We start from the raw sequence: 15,317 nt of genomic DNA on the forward strand, positions 1-15,317 counted from the left end.
CCTGGTACCATATGTAGCCTATGTGAGCGGACTGATCCTGTGTCTTATCTTCACTGCTCCCACCGCGGATCCGAAATAATCCTTGTGATCATCGCACTGCTGCTTTGACGTCCTCTTGGTAAAAAGGCTGCTCCTCTCCGGCAGGTAATTCATCAATGACATTAACTATACATGCATGGTGCCCCATTCATTTGCTGTGTCGCCGGCGGCACCACGCTGTAGATGTGAAACTTTTGACTGTAATTGGCGCTATTCTTAGCTGCTCGCCTTTAAACACATAATTGGATTAGCCTCGCGGTTTGACAGCGACAGGTCAGAGCCACCAATAGCGGGTGGCGTGGGATCAGCTAAGTTACACCGATTTACCTAATCCGTCTGACGCCCAAAGGTGCGGTGGATCCCCCGGCGGTAGGTGCGCTACAGAGAAGCCTGGGAAGGACGAACGACCTCGGCCAAACGAGCGGACTGTAGCCTGCTGCTGCTGCTGCTGCTGCTGTCGGGCTGCTCCCCAACGATGATCATAACACTGCGGGCTCTCTTCGAGCAAGGGGTAAGAAACCGTAGTAGCCTTGTGTGCTTGCTGCGGGAGTCGGTGCCGGGACGTGTATCCATGCCGGTGTAGTGCGCGCAGCTTGCCTCTGCAGGCCCCGGGCTATCTGCGCAGGGACAAGGATAAATAACAAGCATCCAGGGCTGTCAGGTGGCTGCAGGGAGAATCCAAACTACTCAGCGCTAACTTAACGTAATTTTACCTAATGTCCTTATTCAGTCACATGCCTTCAGTCCAGAGCATGGCTGCGCCTCCGCCGTTGTAGCGTGTGAGAGCTGGTGGGTGAACTCTAGATGTACCCTCACTACTATGCTGTGGGTTTCTGCAGAGCCCGTGCAGCATGTCACAGTCCACACATGATAGCACAGTTTAATATGGACAGGAGAGCAGCTCTGGAGGCTTACAGAGGATGTGGCCCTGATGACACTGATCATGCAAACAATAGCCCTCAGTTTATTAATGCGTGTATGTGACCACTGCAGCATCACCTCCATAAATGACTAATAAACTGACCGAGTAGCTGGAATTACATATTAATGTTAATGGTATTTACAGTCCAGTCAATATTTTTCACATTTATCTGCTGTATCTACCGTAAGGAAACTGACATACAGTGGTGGAAGAAGTACTCAGATCTTTTTTAAGTAGTAATATAACAGAAATACAAGTGAAAGGGAAGATTTAAATAATAAATACTTAAAGATATAATATGTAACATTTCTGTATAAATAGGTTTGAAAAAAAACTACATTTGTGTAATAAAAAGAGTATTTCAAGCTAACTTCAGAGGAATATGTAATTTTACTGAAGCTAACGGTGCGTTTCAGAGTCAGACAGTGAGGAGCTAGCCAGTAGACGACACTAAACATGACGAGAGGAATAAACTTCTACACATTACCTTGTCTGTCTGTGAACATTTCTGCCTGAGTTACATTGGATAGATTTTCGTCTGCAAAAGGTGGTTGTTTAACAATGAAGACAACAACTCCCATGATGCAATGTTGCTTACTTCTTATGTTCTGTTTCGATTGAGAGACCTCCAGTAACAGAAATTACATACTGTGTGTTTAAGTGAAAGTAGACAGTATAGAGCGGTGTAGGTTGTAGTCCTAACACACAGACATTGGTTAGCATTTATGTTCATCCGGTTCCCTCGTCTCAAAGTCAATGAGTTTTTTGTAATTGGTTTTCAGTTAAATGCCCGAAATACTGTCAGATATTTTCATGTTCTGTTCGACGACATAAAATACATCATTTAATGTCCCACAGTTGAATTATAAAGCACCTATGTGTCTTAAAAATGACAGTTGCTAACAAGCGGCTAAATGAGACAACCAAAGTTGTCACGGACATTAAACGTCATCACACCGAACACGGAGACTCACCTACTCACCAGTCCGTCTTCACAGGCCGACTTCAGTCACAAACTATTCTAACTCTAACTTTACGACTTGTGGATTTACCAGTTTACAGAAAACATGTACAGTAGTTATGCAGTAAGATGCTTAGTGGTGGTTTCAGTGATATTCAAAAATCCAGTTAAAAAATCTCTCTATTAGCTTCCAAATATAGGCCTACTTAAATACTACTAGGAGTTATAATGTGGAATGGCCTATTTCAGAGTGCAACAAACATTATTTCATTTAATTATAAATATTGATAGATATATATGTACATGACTTTAATGTTGCAGCTAGTAAAAGGTCATTAATACTACTGGGTAACTTGTGAATATTCCCCCATGGATCAATAAAATCTTATCTTACTTAACCTGTAATAGATAATTTAATCATATTTTATATCATGAATCTGAATCTGCAAATTAACTCAAGTTGTTAGATAAATAGAGCTGTAAAAAGAAGAGTATTTGCCTCTGAATTGTAGTGGAGTAGAAGTATTAAGCAACAAAACTGGAAATACTTTAGTAGATGATGTCAGAAAGCGCTTCAGAAAACATTATTAACTTAGATCTAGCTCTCTTTTGTCTTCATATAAAAAGAATAGGTTGCGATTCTAAGACTACCTTTTGTTTACATTAAAAAAATCTAAAATGCATCAGAATACTCAATCAAACTAACTAAGCAGCCTACTTTAAATCAAACAGACCTGACAAATAAAAGTAATAATTCTATATTTTCTATAAGAATCCATATGTGCTCGACTGTTTGGCTTGTATCCAGGTGCCTGTGCTCCACTAAATGCCCTTTCTGTCCTTCCATTTACCTCTGTGAAGGATTTTGCAGCAGGGACACTTTGCGGGGTGAAACATGGGCATCAGCTTCCAATCCATTTTGTTTTAGTTACAGGAAGAAAAAAAAACAACAAATGCTCTGGAGGCCAATGATCCGTAAAGTATGCAGCCTGGCGCTGCACTCACCAGAAAAATACATTTTTAAGAAACATAAAGCAGCTGGTCAATATGCAGCCTCATCTTTCACTCCTCATTACTGGAAATACCACTTAAGAGAACTTGTGTAATGCTGCTGGACAGAAAAAAGACCAGTAATATATAATATGTGGGGTGCATGTCAGCCCTGTACAATACAGTTACTACATTTTACATTACAGGTCATTTAGTATGTTTTAAACGGAAGTGGGCCACAAGTTTGTGTTTCTAGTTCTTCAAGATAGATAGATAGATAGATAGATAGATAGACAGATAGATAGATAGATAGCTCAGGCGGAAGGAAGGCAGGATGGATGGAGGAGGCGGTGGGTGTGTCCCTGTGGATGAGTGACGCGCTGCTGGGACGCATGCCCCGTGCGCACTGCGCGTCCCGGCCTGTCAGTAGCAGCCAGATGGAAACGTAGGCAAGTGAATTTGGTGAGGTCATGTATTTTTAAGCCGCACAACGGAATAAATCATCCTTCACCGGCGGCATTAACGTATCGTCGGGCTGCTCCGGAGCATTTCACCGGCGATCGGACCGCAAGGGGGGGATCGATAGTTGTGATTCACCGACAGAGGTAAGATGAGGATTCGCACCTCTCGCTCCTCAGACGTGCTTATTGTTTGGCCGTGGGGGGAGGGTCGTGTGTCGCTATATGTGCACGCTTGCTTTGCTTTTCACCGAGGTGCTTGTTGTTTTTGTCGCGCCGTAGCTTCACTTGCTCACCCCCGCCAGAAACACTCGTTTCCCGGCCGTACGAGGCGTTCCGCACACGCAGGGCCAGTTTCGCCGCCGACTGCGCACTGTGTTCACAACCAGGCCCCGGCATATCACGGTATGGGTGTCATTATTATCACTGCATTCATGTCTCGGACGGTGTTTTTAAGCATGCACGGCTTCCTCTCCGGTGCAGCTGCGGTCATTTACTCTGCGCCTGCGAGACAAGACAAGACGAGGGGTCGTGTGGCCAAGGTTAACACGCTGACAGCCGATAGAAATGAATAACGGGTCGATGGTGGTCCTCCACTCAGGACTCTGCTGTAATCTGGAGCAAGGTCCTCTGTTTCTGTGTCTTTCTCCGCCCTGCTCACAGTTTGCATGTGCGGATTGGAGGGAAAAGGGCTGTTTTATCCTTGGATTGGGCACATGGGAGGATTATAAGTGACAGAAGGTATTTCAGATTATAATACAAATGTGTATGGCTGAGATTTGTTTGGGAGACACGAGATGGTATTCATATTAGGCTGTCAATGTGTGTGTACTAGACAGCAAGGCTGCACCACACCACGTAATGTTGTGTTAATATGTGGTCAAACAGTCACACAGTTCTCCAGCCGCCTTCGCCAGAGTCTTTAATTGTCTTCTAAGTGTGTGCTCTGGAAGCCCTTCATTAAATCATTAGGCTGCAGCAGCTTGTTTAGAGAAAACAGAGTCATTAGAAGGCAGTGCACTCCAGGAATGACCCTGCTGTGTTTTCTAGATGCACAACAGCCGTCCCTGCCTTCAAATGCATCCATCCATGAGGTGCAGACCTGCAGACTACTGATGTGGCTGCTGCAACTGCAATCTAACAGTGTGTAAGTGATTTTTCAGGGGAATGTGTCGATGCAGCGAGCGGTTGTGACCATCGATACGATTTATTTCACAGCAGGAACAGCAATGTTAACATCCAGATTCCCTCCCTGCACTGACCTGACCTTAATTTTCTTAACGGAGAGCCATTATTACAAAATAAAATGTAACTGTACATACCAGCGACAGCCATTCATAACCCATTCAAGCGTAATTGCCTTCCTGTCTGAAATCTAGAAAGAGGCGGCACGTCTATTTTCATGTTGTGAGGGAGGTGGATGTTATGTGCGTCTTTGTGACGTTGGAGCAACAGAAGGAGAGCTGACTCATTTTATTCTGGCAATTACATCCCTCATATGGACTGTGTGTCGGGAGAGTGGAGGAGCGGGGAGGGCGATTACGTCGCTTATATAAGAACTGAAGAAACGCAAAAGGAAGTCACCGTGTCCTTTTTTAGATTTAAATGCAAAATGAAGCATGCTCGGGATCGTCTTGCGAACAAATTGGCATCTCTGCGCTGTATGTTATCTGGGCTCACAGCCCTCATGGTGCAATTTGACCCAGTTAACATGTGCCTGTGGAAGACCTGCTTGTAGAACTGGGCTGGAGTCCTGGGCTGGGCTCCAAACTCGCAGGAATTATCACCGGGCTTGGTTTTCCAGTGTGACAGAGTCACTCAGAGAGTCATGTTTCATATGATGGAGTAGACCTCCCTGTGGCCTGCTGTTCTGCCACCACTGCTGATGATATAAAATCTTCCATCCTGGTGTGTTTGCTGAGTTGCAGAGATAAGGAACCGCAGTGCTCGCCTCAAGTGTGAAATTCAGCAGTGTCTTTCCTCCTTCCCTCCTAATCTTTCTTCTCCTGAGCAGAGGATTTTTCTTTTCCATTTGACATTCTAATTTTTGGCTTTTCTGCTCAGCAGCTATTGTGGTGTCTTACTGGCACTAGAAAATACTTAAACGCATGTCTTTGTGTGTGCAGAGGACATTTTTGGATGCACAGAGAACAGTGATCGAGGATTTCACCATGAACAAAAACAAGAGAGAAAGAGAGTTCTACAGCCTAGATGTTGGGGATTCAACGTTCACAGTACTGAAGCGGTACCAGAATCTCAGACCCATCGGCTCGGGAGCACAGGGGATCGTCTGGTGAGTGTTGTGTCCATATTCAGTCAAGAGCTATCTGGTGAAACATGGGTCACTGTTTCCACCAGGACATTCATGAGAACAATGTCTTTAATGTCAATTAATTAAAATATAAATACATATAAACTGTACATTTCTTTAGCGACACACCCATATCCTGTGACGTTTAATACCTATTGTGCTGCCTTTGTGACCTTATTCTGAAATGACTTTGCTCCACAGCTCTGCTTATGACCAAATCCTTGAACGAAATGTCGCCATCAAGAAGCTGAGTCGGCCGTTTCAAAATCAAACCCATGCCAAGAGGGCGTTCAGAGAGCTAGTGCTAATGAAATGTGTCAATCACAAAAATGTAAGTATGCAAACATACGCCACTAATGGCAAAAGTTGTTCAGTCATCTGTGTGCCTAAACGTGTCCCTTTGTACCCACAGATCATCGGCCTATTAAATGTATTTACACCACAAAAATCATTAGAAGACTTCCAGGATGTGTAAGTAACGAGATGTGAAGTGTTTCTTTTCATTTTGGAGCACACAGTACCGTACGCATCGTTTATTAAAACCGTTTCTGCTCCGTCAGTTACTTGGTGATGGAGCTGATGGATGCCAACCTGTGCCAGGTCATACAGATGGAGCTGGACCACGAGAGGCTGTCCTATCTGCTCTATCAGATGTTGTGCGGTATCAAACACCTCCATGCTGCTGGCATCATTCACAGGGTAAGCATCAGCTGGCCGTCACCACACAGACTGATGCCAGGCCAGTGTCCCCAAGAGGAACAGTTAAACCTGCTGTGACACTTGACACTGAAGTGTAAGGGCAAACGGTCAAACGGTGCACCAGGAGATGATGAATATAGTCTTTTATAGAGTAACAAAATTCAATTTAGGATTTCTGTTGAAACATCAGTGGAAAATATCTCCATTTGTGTAATTCTTTGATGATAAAAGCAAGAATGCTTAATAAAATTTCTCTGAACAAAACACTGGATTTCCAGCTGCTTTGTCTGATACGGACTTCTGACCTGCGTATCGAGTAGAGCTGGTGAATGCACAACTTTCCCCATATGGATCAATAATAAGCAGCTGCAAAATGTATTCATGCATAGTAATGTACAACTGCACCTCATAATGAAAAGGAAGACCAACATAAAGAGAGAACTGCATCAGCATCAGAAACATGCAGTCAGGTGTGCGTCTCACCACTAAAGAAAGTCGAGAACGGCCGTGCTTGCATGGTTTTTGTTTTTCAAAGGTCATTATCTCGAGAAAACAAGCTCTGTTGTTGTGTTAGTCATGATAAAACCCTCATATGAGATCAATAGGGAAAACATTCCCACAACAAATAGCAGAAGCTCAAGTTCATATGGTTTGCTTTGAAAATGTCGTGGCTCATATGAAGTCATTTTCTCATGATAATGAGACATGATCTTGAGACAACGAAATAAGTAACTTGTGATCTCATGATAATGGCATTAAAAAGACAAAAACAGTTGCATTACGGCTATTCTTGGCTTCCGTACACAACAAATACAATTCTGACAATGTTAAATCAGTAAAGAAATGTTACATCTCCAATAAAACATATTTTCTAGTTAGAATGAAGAAGCAGCCGATCTCAGAAAAAAACACAATCAATATTGTGAAGTACCACTGCTTGATTCATCTTGAAACTGTGAACTTAACAATGCATTTGCTACTAACAAGCAAAACATCTCAGTAAGCAATTTGCGCTGCAGAGAAAACATGGCACAGACGAAAGTTATCTTCAGAAAACAGCTGCAGCAGGAGGCGGAACCTGCAGTCTATCAGCTGGATTTTAGTCATGACGCATTAAGACGACACCGTGATCACCAAAACAAGCCATGAACAATCCTTATATAACAACAGGACTGGTCGAGATGTTCTGATGTCGGGGGTCCATTTAATCTCAAAATGGTGGTGGAAGATGTTTCCTCATGACACTTCTCTTACTTGATCAATAAATCACTAAAGAGACGTCAGCACATTAGCAGTCAATCGACAAAGCATCTAAGAAGTTGCATTTTGCTGTGTGTGTTCCTCTGTAGGACCTCAAGCCCAGCAACATAGTCGTCAAATCAGATTGCACGCTGAAGATTTTGGACTTCGGCTTGGCTCGGACGGCTGCCACAGGCCTGCTGATGACCCCGTATGTTGTTACACGCTACTACAGAGCGCCAGAGGTTATCCTGGGCATGGGCTACCAAGCCAATGGTTAGTGATAATCTATGTGCCGTATCCGTCAGTCTGCAGTGTAAAACCCTTGGTGATTTTTGATGCATAAAAAACATTTGTGACTTGCATGGTGCTTCTATACATAATGGAGATTTATTGTAAGATATTGCTCACTAACTAGCATCCTGCTTGTATCTAACCTGTTGTGCATTCCTCTCACCTCTTATTGGCTTTTGTTTACCGTGCTCCACTCCACTAGTGGACATATGGTCTGTGGGCTGCATACTGGCGGAAATGGTGCGCCATAAAATCCTCTTCCCAGGAAGGGACTGTATCCTTGGGTCCTATTAATGCTTCTTCACATTTTGAATATTAACAGTCTTTGTAAAGTGTTTGTGCTTCATGCTGTGCAGTGTGTCAGATTTTTTCCCTGGTCAATTTCTGACTAAAGTACATCATTTTGTGCCAGGCCTCGGGGCAGTGTCTTATTCGAAGCTTTCCGGCAGCTACGGGCTGTAAATTTTCACCCACATGTCAGTTTTCACTTTAACCGCTTCGCTTCTTTCTCATATATCCGGCTGACGCTGCACGTTCTCCATTCTCATTTCCACTCATCATCACGCCTCTGTCATTCTGTTTGCATCCTTCTCATTTTTGTTCTGTTTGTTCTTTCACCATTTTGTTTGCATGCCCACCTCCCCATCATCTCAACCTCCACCTGCAGTGGATGTGTGGTCAGTGGGCTGCATAGTGGCCGAGATGATCAGGGGAAGTGTGTTGTTCCCCGGCACTGATCGTATCCTTCCCCGTCATTGATTGATCACTGTGTCATCACTTCATTCTGTGTGAGGAGGTCCGACACCATCCCGAGGAGTTTCCCCCTGTCACTCTGCTATCCATTGTCAACTTTTCCGCCCGACAAACACGGCCTCCATCATTGCTCTGCTGCACCCACCTATTATGAAAACTCAGATGTTAAAGGGCAGTAGCTGCTGAGAGAGTATGTGCTGTAGTTATAGGAGAGTGACTGAGTGGCTGCATCACTTCAGATCATGTGATGTAGGTGTGTGTGTGTGTAGACTACGTAAATAGAGCTGTTGGTGTGTGCACCTCAACGAAAGGTAAATGTCACGATGCCCTTATGGTGTGTTACAGTGTGCGTGTGAGAGTGAAGAATGTGTGTGTGGCCTGTTCCCTTAACATTCACACTTCAGACATCGACCAGTGGAACAAGGTGATTGAGCAGCTAGGCACTCCATCTCAGGACTTTCTCATGAAGCTGAACCAGTCAGTAAGGACGTACGTAGAAAACAGGCCACGCTACGCTGGATACAGCTTTGAGAAACTCTTCCCAGACGTGCTCTTCCCTGCTGACTCTGACCACAACAAACTGAAAGGTAGTGGGGTTTTTTTTTGCATGACCATAAATCATGAAGACGTCTTCGACCACATTTCAAGACAAGCATCTTATCTGTATCTTATCTATCTGTCGTTTCCCCCCCTCAGCAAGCCAAGCCAGAGATCTCTTATCCAAGATGCTAGTGATCGATGCCTCCAAGCGCATCTCCGTAGACGAGGCCCTGCAGCACCCCTACATTAATGTTTGGTACGACCCGGCTGAAGTGGAAGCGGTAAGTGGATCGCCGATCGGACCGCATGATCCTTAAATGGGTCACATGAGATTTTAATTACATCGCTTGAAGTGGAAAGTTGGCTTCGTTCTCGTTGCGCCAATGTGCCGTTTAAGCCATTTTCTCTTTCTCAGCCCCCGCCTAAGATCCTGGAGAAACAGCTGGATGAGAGGGAGCATACCGTGGAGGAGTGGAAAGGTTAGATAGCATTACACTACACTCAACACTTCACTTTTGACCGGCGGTTTAAGTGTATTATTTACCCTCTGGCCCCTGATGCAGCACAGGAATTAACCACAGTGCTCGGCTGGATTTCCTTATAGTGATTTGTTTTGACTGTTTATTTAAATTTGATTAACTGGAATTAAGATTACAGATATTAACTATGTCATTTTGACTAGTTGTAGTTACAATTTCATACTGTGGATATTTGCAACTGAATTGTTAATATCTGTAATGCAGATGAATGGCATTAGTAGTTTGAATCTCAGAAGTCAAAATGTACTTACAGATATTAGGGCTGGGCGATATATATATATTATATTGTTACTGTGGTGTGAGACTACGTATCGTCTTAGATTTTGGATATTGTTGTACTGTGACAAGTGTGTTCTGGTCTTTTCCTGGTTATGAACACAGTGTTCCAGTAACGTGATGTAATTTTCTAAATTTACCAGACTGTTCTACATGTTCTGATACCTCCCACTCAGTCATCAGATCCATATTACTGATGATTATTCATCAAAAGTACTAATAGTCATCCCTACATTATTGTCACAATATTTGGTCAAAAATATCATGATGTTTGATTTTGTGGCCCAGTCCTACTGTTAATGGAGTGCTTAATTGCAATATATCTGTCAAATTATTGAGATATATATTGTGATTATAGCCTAAAAAATATTTCAGTATTATTGATATCGCCCAGCCCTAATAGATATAGAAAATTAGAGTTTCAACTAGGCAAAATAACATGGCAGATATCAGTAACAGATATCCAGTCGAGCTAATAAATGTTAAAACGTCTTACTATATTCTTGCTCCAGTGGAATTTGCATGTAATCTGATAAACTGCCTACAGTGATGTCACTCAGTGGCTCAGTTGCATTGTAGGTAATGTAGCCACGAGGTTTTAAAATGAAGAATGCGTGGAATAAAAAAGGTGATATCTCTGTTGCATCACTTTGGATTATTTGTTTTTAACAAAGACCTGGTGGCTACATTACCCACAATGCAGCTTAGCCACTGAGCGACGTCACCAGAGGCAGTTTATCAGATTACATGCAGCTTCCTCTGGAGCCACACAAGCCTTGATACTACCTTTTCCACATATGCAGACCTGTAAACACACTTTAATGTTGATTACCCTTTAAATTACATTTATTTAGAAGTTTAGTTGGAGAAGAGCATTGTTTTACCTCTTTAAGACACTAAGAATCTGCGAGTTACAGGTTCAGAAGTCATATAGTAAGTCAGTATATAATAAGTCAGATAGCTGAATTTTGGATTTAAGTTGACGAACAAACCAGCTGGAGATATGGAGAGCTGTGATATATAAGCTATCTGCTATAGTTAATACATCCAATTTTGTGCAAATAAGACGTATTTACAATATAGAAATGGTCAGCTGGTCGGATTCTATGATTAGTTCATCAGTGGTGACATGATTACTTTCTGTCCATGTAAATCCCAGAAATAAACCATGTGTAAAGAAATCCAGTGGGACAGCCAGTGAATGTGTAGACATGCAGTCACACACATTGTTTCCCAAGGAGGTCTGTATCTCCACTGTAGCTGCCAGAGAGTGCATTACGTGACTTGAAATCCCCTGTAAAGCCTCCCAGTTAGTGTTTTCCACTGTGGGGAACCTGATTCTGTGGAGCACGGGAGGGTTTGAGATTGTGAGTAAATATCACTTTCAGTGTAGCAGCAGGATGAGCTCATCCTGACCCCCTGCCAGGTGATAATGACCCCTCACTCATTTTTTAGGAGGGTCACACCAGCACAGCCCGTCTAATTTAGAAACATGATGCTGTCTGGACTGTACAGTATGCACTACGCTCCGACTGTAAAGAACAAGTACATCACACACTGTGATACATGCACGCCCCGCTAAGTTTCTCCTGTTCTTTCATTTGTAGGGCTTATTTATAAGGAAGTGAGTGAATGGGAGGAGTGGAAAAAAAATGGAGTGATAAGAGGCCAGCCCCCTCCTTTAGGTGAGTAATCATTATAACTTTGGGAGATGAGACGAGGTGGAGAGGATGAATAACAGTGTTTCAGAAGACTCTCTTATGGTTGAATAATGAAAAAATACTCAATATGAAGTTCACTGAATACTAAATATATAAACACAACCCAGTTAGAATTATTTTTGCACCGATCAGCCACAACATTAAAACCACTGACAGGTGACGTGAATAACATTGATCATCCCATCACAATGCGATGTTCTGCTGGGAAACCTTGGGTGCTGGCATTCATATGAATGCTACTCGACACACACCACCCATCCAAACACTGTTGTGGACCAAGTACACCCCCTCATCACAACACTACCCGATGGCAGTGGCCCTCCATCAGGACAATGTCCTCTGACACACCGCAAACACTGCTCAGGAACAGCTCGAGGAACACAATAAAGGGCCCAAGGTGTTGACCGGGCCTCCAAATTCCCCAGATCCCAATCTGATCGAGCATCTGTAAGACGTGCTGGAGCAGGTCTGATCCATGGAGGCCCCACCCCCCAACATACAGGACCCAGAGGATCCACTATAAAACACCCTGGTGCCAGACACCACAGGACACCCTCAGAGGTCTTAAGTCCATGTCTTGACAGGTCAGAGCTGTTTTGGCTGCACAAGGGGAACCTTCACAATATTAGGCAGTTGGTCATAATGTTATGCCTGATCGGTGTATACTAGTATTTATTGTGTTAATATTTCCAGAATAAAGTGATAATATTTCCTGAATTAAGTCGTATTGTTTCAAGAATTCATATGTAATATTTTTCAAAAATGAAGTCAAAATATTTCCAGAATAAAATTTCAATAATTAAAAAATAAAGTCAAGATAATTTGAGAATCAAGTGATAATATTTCAAGAGTCCTATTGCCGAAAAAGCAGCGAGACACAGACGTGACTCATCCTGCAGACGCAGACCAGCAGCCGTGTGCTAGTTATAAGAAACAGAACAAACACACAAGTGTTATGTAAGGAAAAATAATAATTGTACAGTAAACATGTACTGCCAGGAAAAGCAAAAGATGCACATCTCATCTAGTCTACCTTCAGTCATAACATACAATATTCTGTTCACAAGGATACATTGTATTTCTATTACTTTATTTTCATTTTGATTTCATTTGACTTCTTTTTTGTCTAAATATTTGGACATTTTCTCACAATATTGCAACTTCAATCTCAAATTATTAAGTTTTGTCTTCTTCTCTTGAAATCTTTAAACTTTATTCTCAAAATCTTTCCTTTTCCCTAACCCTGTGGTATCGAAGCAGCCCCTAACTACACAAAATAAAAAACTAAGATTTCATTTTTCAACAAGACTTAAACTGCTAATGACCACATCATTGCTTCCTAGGACTCTAAAGTCTCTGGCGCTGTATACATGTGAGTTTGTGACCGAACAGATAACATCAGTGTCCTGTGTATTTCGATGAAACCTATTCGTTGACGTGTGTTTTTCGCAGCACAGGTGCAGCAGTGATCGACAGCCCCCCTCAGCCCACGTCCTCCTCCTCCTCTTCAGCCAACGACGTCTCGTCCATGTCCACAGAGCCCACTGACCCGAGCAGTGACCCCACCATGACCTCTGAAACAGACAGCAGCTTGGACAGCCACGCGTCTCTGGGTGCACTGGCCTGCTGCAGATAACGCACACATGCAGTATACATACACACACACACACACACACTCTTACACACAAAAACCTGTCCCCATCAGTGTGTGTGATGGGAGAGGGGTTAGGCCAATGGAACTTCTCATGTTAGTTTGTAGAGCTGCGCTTTTAATGTACAGTTTGTTTTTATTTCCCCTCCTCCCCTACACTGCTGTAAATGATTGTGGTTTGAAATTGTATCATTACTACTGTATTTTTGCTGCAAAGAATCAGAGTATGTTTTGATGTGAATCTGTGATGTGTGTTACGAAAGAGAGGGATTCGAGTGTACTTTACACATTGCTGTTTTTTTTAGCTGCCGCTGAACAGTCGATTACCGAGCTGTCAGCGCCACGATATTATGTTGAGTATATTTTTGAATTGTTCATTTGGCATTTTTGTATTTATTTTTGGGACATTTGAATGACTCTACACCTACTCTCTCTTTAGCAGTAGACTATAGCACATGTCATCTCGGATCCAGTTGCAAATGGATGCTTTTATTTTGATATTGTTCCTCATCTTTCTTGTAGAAAGCGTCCCTTGGTTTTATCCAAGTTAACCTAATGATTAGTATAACGTCACCTCTGATTGTGTGCATCTTGACAAGCAGTCAAACGGTCTATAACCCTGACGCAGAGTCTCTTTTTTACTATAGCATACTGTTAACTGACTGTATTTTAACTTGTTTATTTACTTAGATGTAATTTGTAGGTGATGGTCTGTTGGATGAGGAAGATCAGGGTGAATGTAAGAGAACAGAAATGTGGCATGGTGAGGAGTTGATATAGGCCACTCCACTGGCTACAACAAGCTCTGTACTTGGGGACTGTCACCAGAGACTAAGTCTAAATGAGTCACTTTACCCTTCTGGCAGGTTCTTTCAGACGTTATTCACAGCTGTCTGATGTTTAAGATATTTAATTTAAGTGCCCTTACTCAGTTCAATGATTTTCAGTCCTCTCCGTGGCGGACGCCCCTCTTCTCCTGTGGTGCGTCTTTCTGAGTTCTACCTCACACACATGCACACACTCTCAAACACACAGTATGTATATCATGGCACACATCATTTGAAAGAAATGTGAAGAAAAGATCCAGTTTTTTTTTCTGTATTTGTGTTATTTATTTATTTATTTATTTCAAGCTAGGAGGCATCTATTGTATGTAATGTACATTTCATTCAGAAGTTCTATTTATATGCATTTCGTTTTCATCTTTTTTGTTTGTTTTCTGTGCAATATAATTCATAGATTAGTATAGTCGGTGGTTGATCTGTACATTTTACTGTATGTTTGTTTTCTGAGAGTCGGGAAACAGACATTTGCTACCTGCCATGATAACCTTTGGATGTATTTGATGGCTCAATTTCCCAACCTGTCCCTTTGCCCCTTTTCATGGTTGGGCACTCCAGGCAGTAACCCCCTAGCATCAGCTCTCAGAATGCACTTTGGGGATTGTGACGCATGTCCTGACCCTTTGTGGGCCACATCTCAACTGACTGTGGCATCCTCTTTTTTTGTGGTTTTCCTCTCCTTCATCTCCTCTAAAAAATAGAAAAGATAGAATAGACTACGCATGAGTTTTCTCTGAGCAACTCTGGTTTTTAGTGCAGGTACCTTTTAGAGGAAAGAAGGGAAAGCCATTCAGCACTACTGGGATGACGCTGCAGTCCTCTGATGGTTTAACCAAACACTGACAGCAAAGTTAACCAGCTGTGGTGTGTTTGGGCAAGGCCAGTCGTGTGAATTTTAGCCTTTGGATCTGAAATTGCCTCACTAACAGACTAATTATATACATCAGAAAATGGAAACTGTCTACCTTCAACTCCAGCAAATAAAAGAGTTGAATTTTAACGTCTTGTGTTGTTTCTTTTACTGTTTCCTTTAAGAGTTCTTCCAATAAATGAACCTGGTGTTTATGGAAAGACTTAACCTC

General features: G+C 42.6%; 1 protein-coding gene across 4 annotated transcripts; it reads left to right on the plus strand.

Moving 5' to 3' along the window:
* The first annotated feature begins 3,327 nt into the window (after positions 1-3,327).
* On the plus strand, positions 3,328-15,235 carry mapk8a (mitogen-activated protein kinase 8a). Of its 4 annotated transcripts, none has more exons than XM_073481720.1 (12): positions 3,328-3,517; positions 5,497-5,663; positions 5,883-6,012; positions 6,094-6,152; positions 6,242-6,380; positions 7,730-7,895; positions 8,116-8,187; positions 9,071-9,253; positions 9,363-9,487; positions 9,622-9,685; positions 11,629-11,706; positions 13,200-15,235. In XM_073481720.1, exons 2-12 carry the CDS (start codon positions 5,542-5,544, stop codon positions 13,376-13,378), a joined length of 1,317 nt encoding a protein of 438 aa, XP_073337821.1. In that variant the 5' UTR covers positions 3,328-3,517; positions 5,497-5,541; the 3' UTR covers positions 13,379-15,235. The 4 variants fall into 4 exon arrangements, with proteins under 4 accessions (XP_073337821.1, XP_073337820.1, XP_073337822.1 ...); XM_073481719.1 differs by lacking the exon at positions 8,116-8,187 and adding an exon at positions 8,581-8,652; XM_073481721.1 differs by lacking the exon at positions 8,116-8,187 and adding an exon at positions 8,581-8,652 and having other exon boundaries at positions 13,195-13,297.
* The last annotated feature ends 82 nt before the right edge of the window (positions 15,236-15,317 follow it).

This window comes from Pagrus major, chromosome 15 (genome assembly GCF_040436345.1).
Source record: "Pagrus major chromosome 15, Pma_NU_1.0".
NCBI classification, from domain to species: Eukaryota; Metazoa; Chordata; class Actinopteri; order Spariformes; family Sparidae; genus Pagrus; species Pagrus major.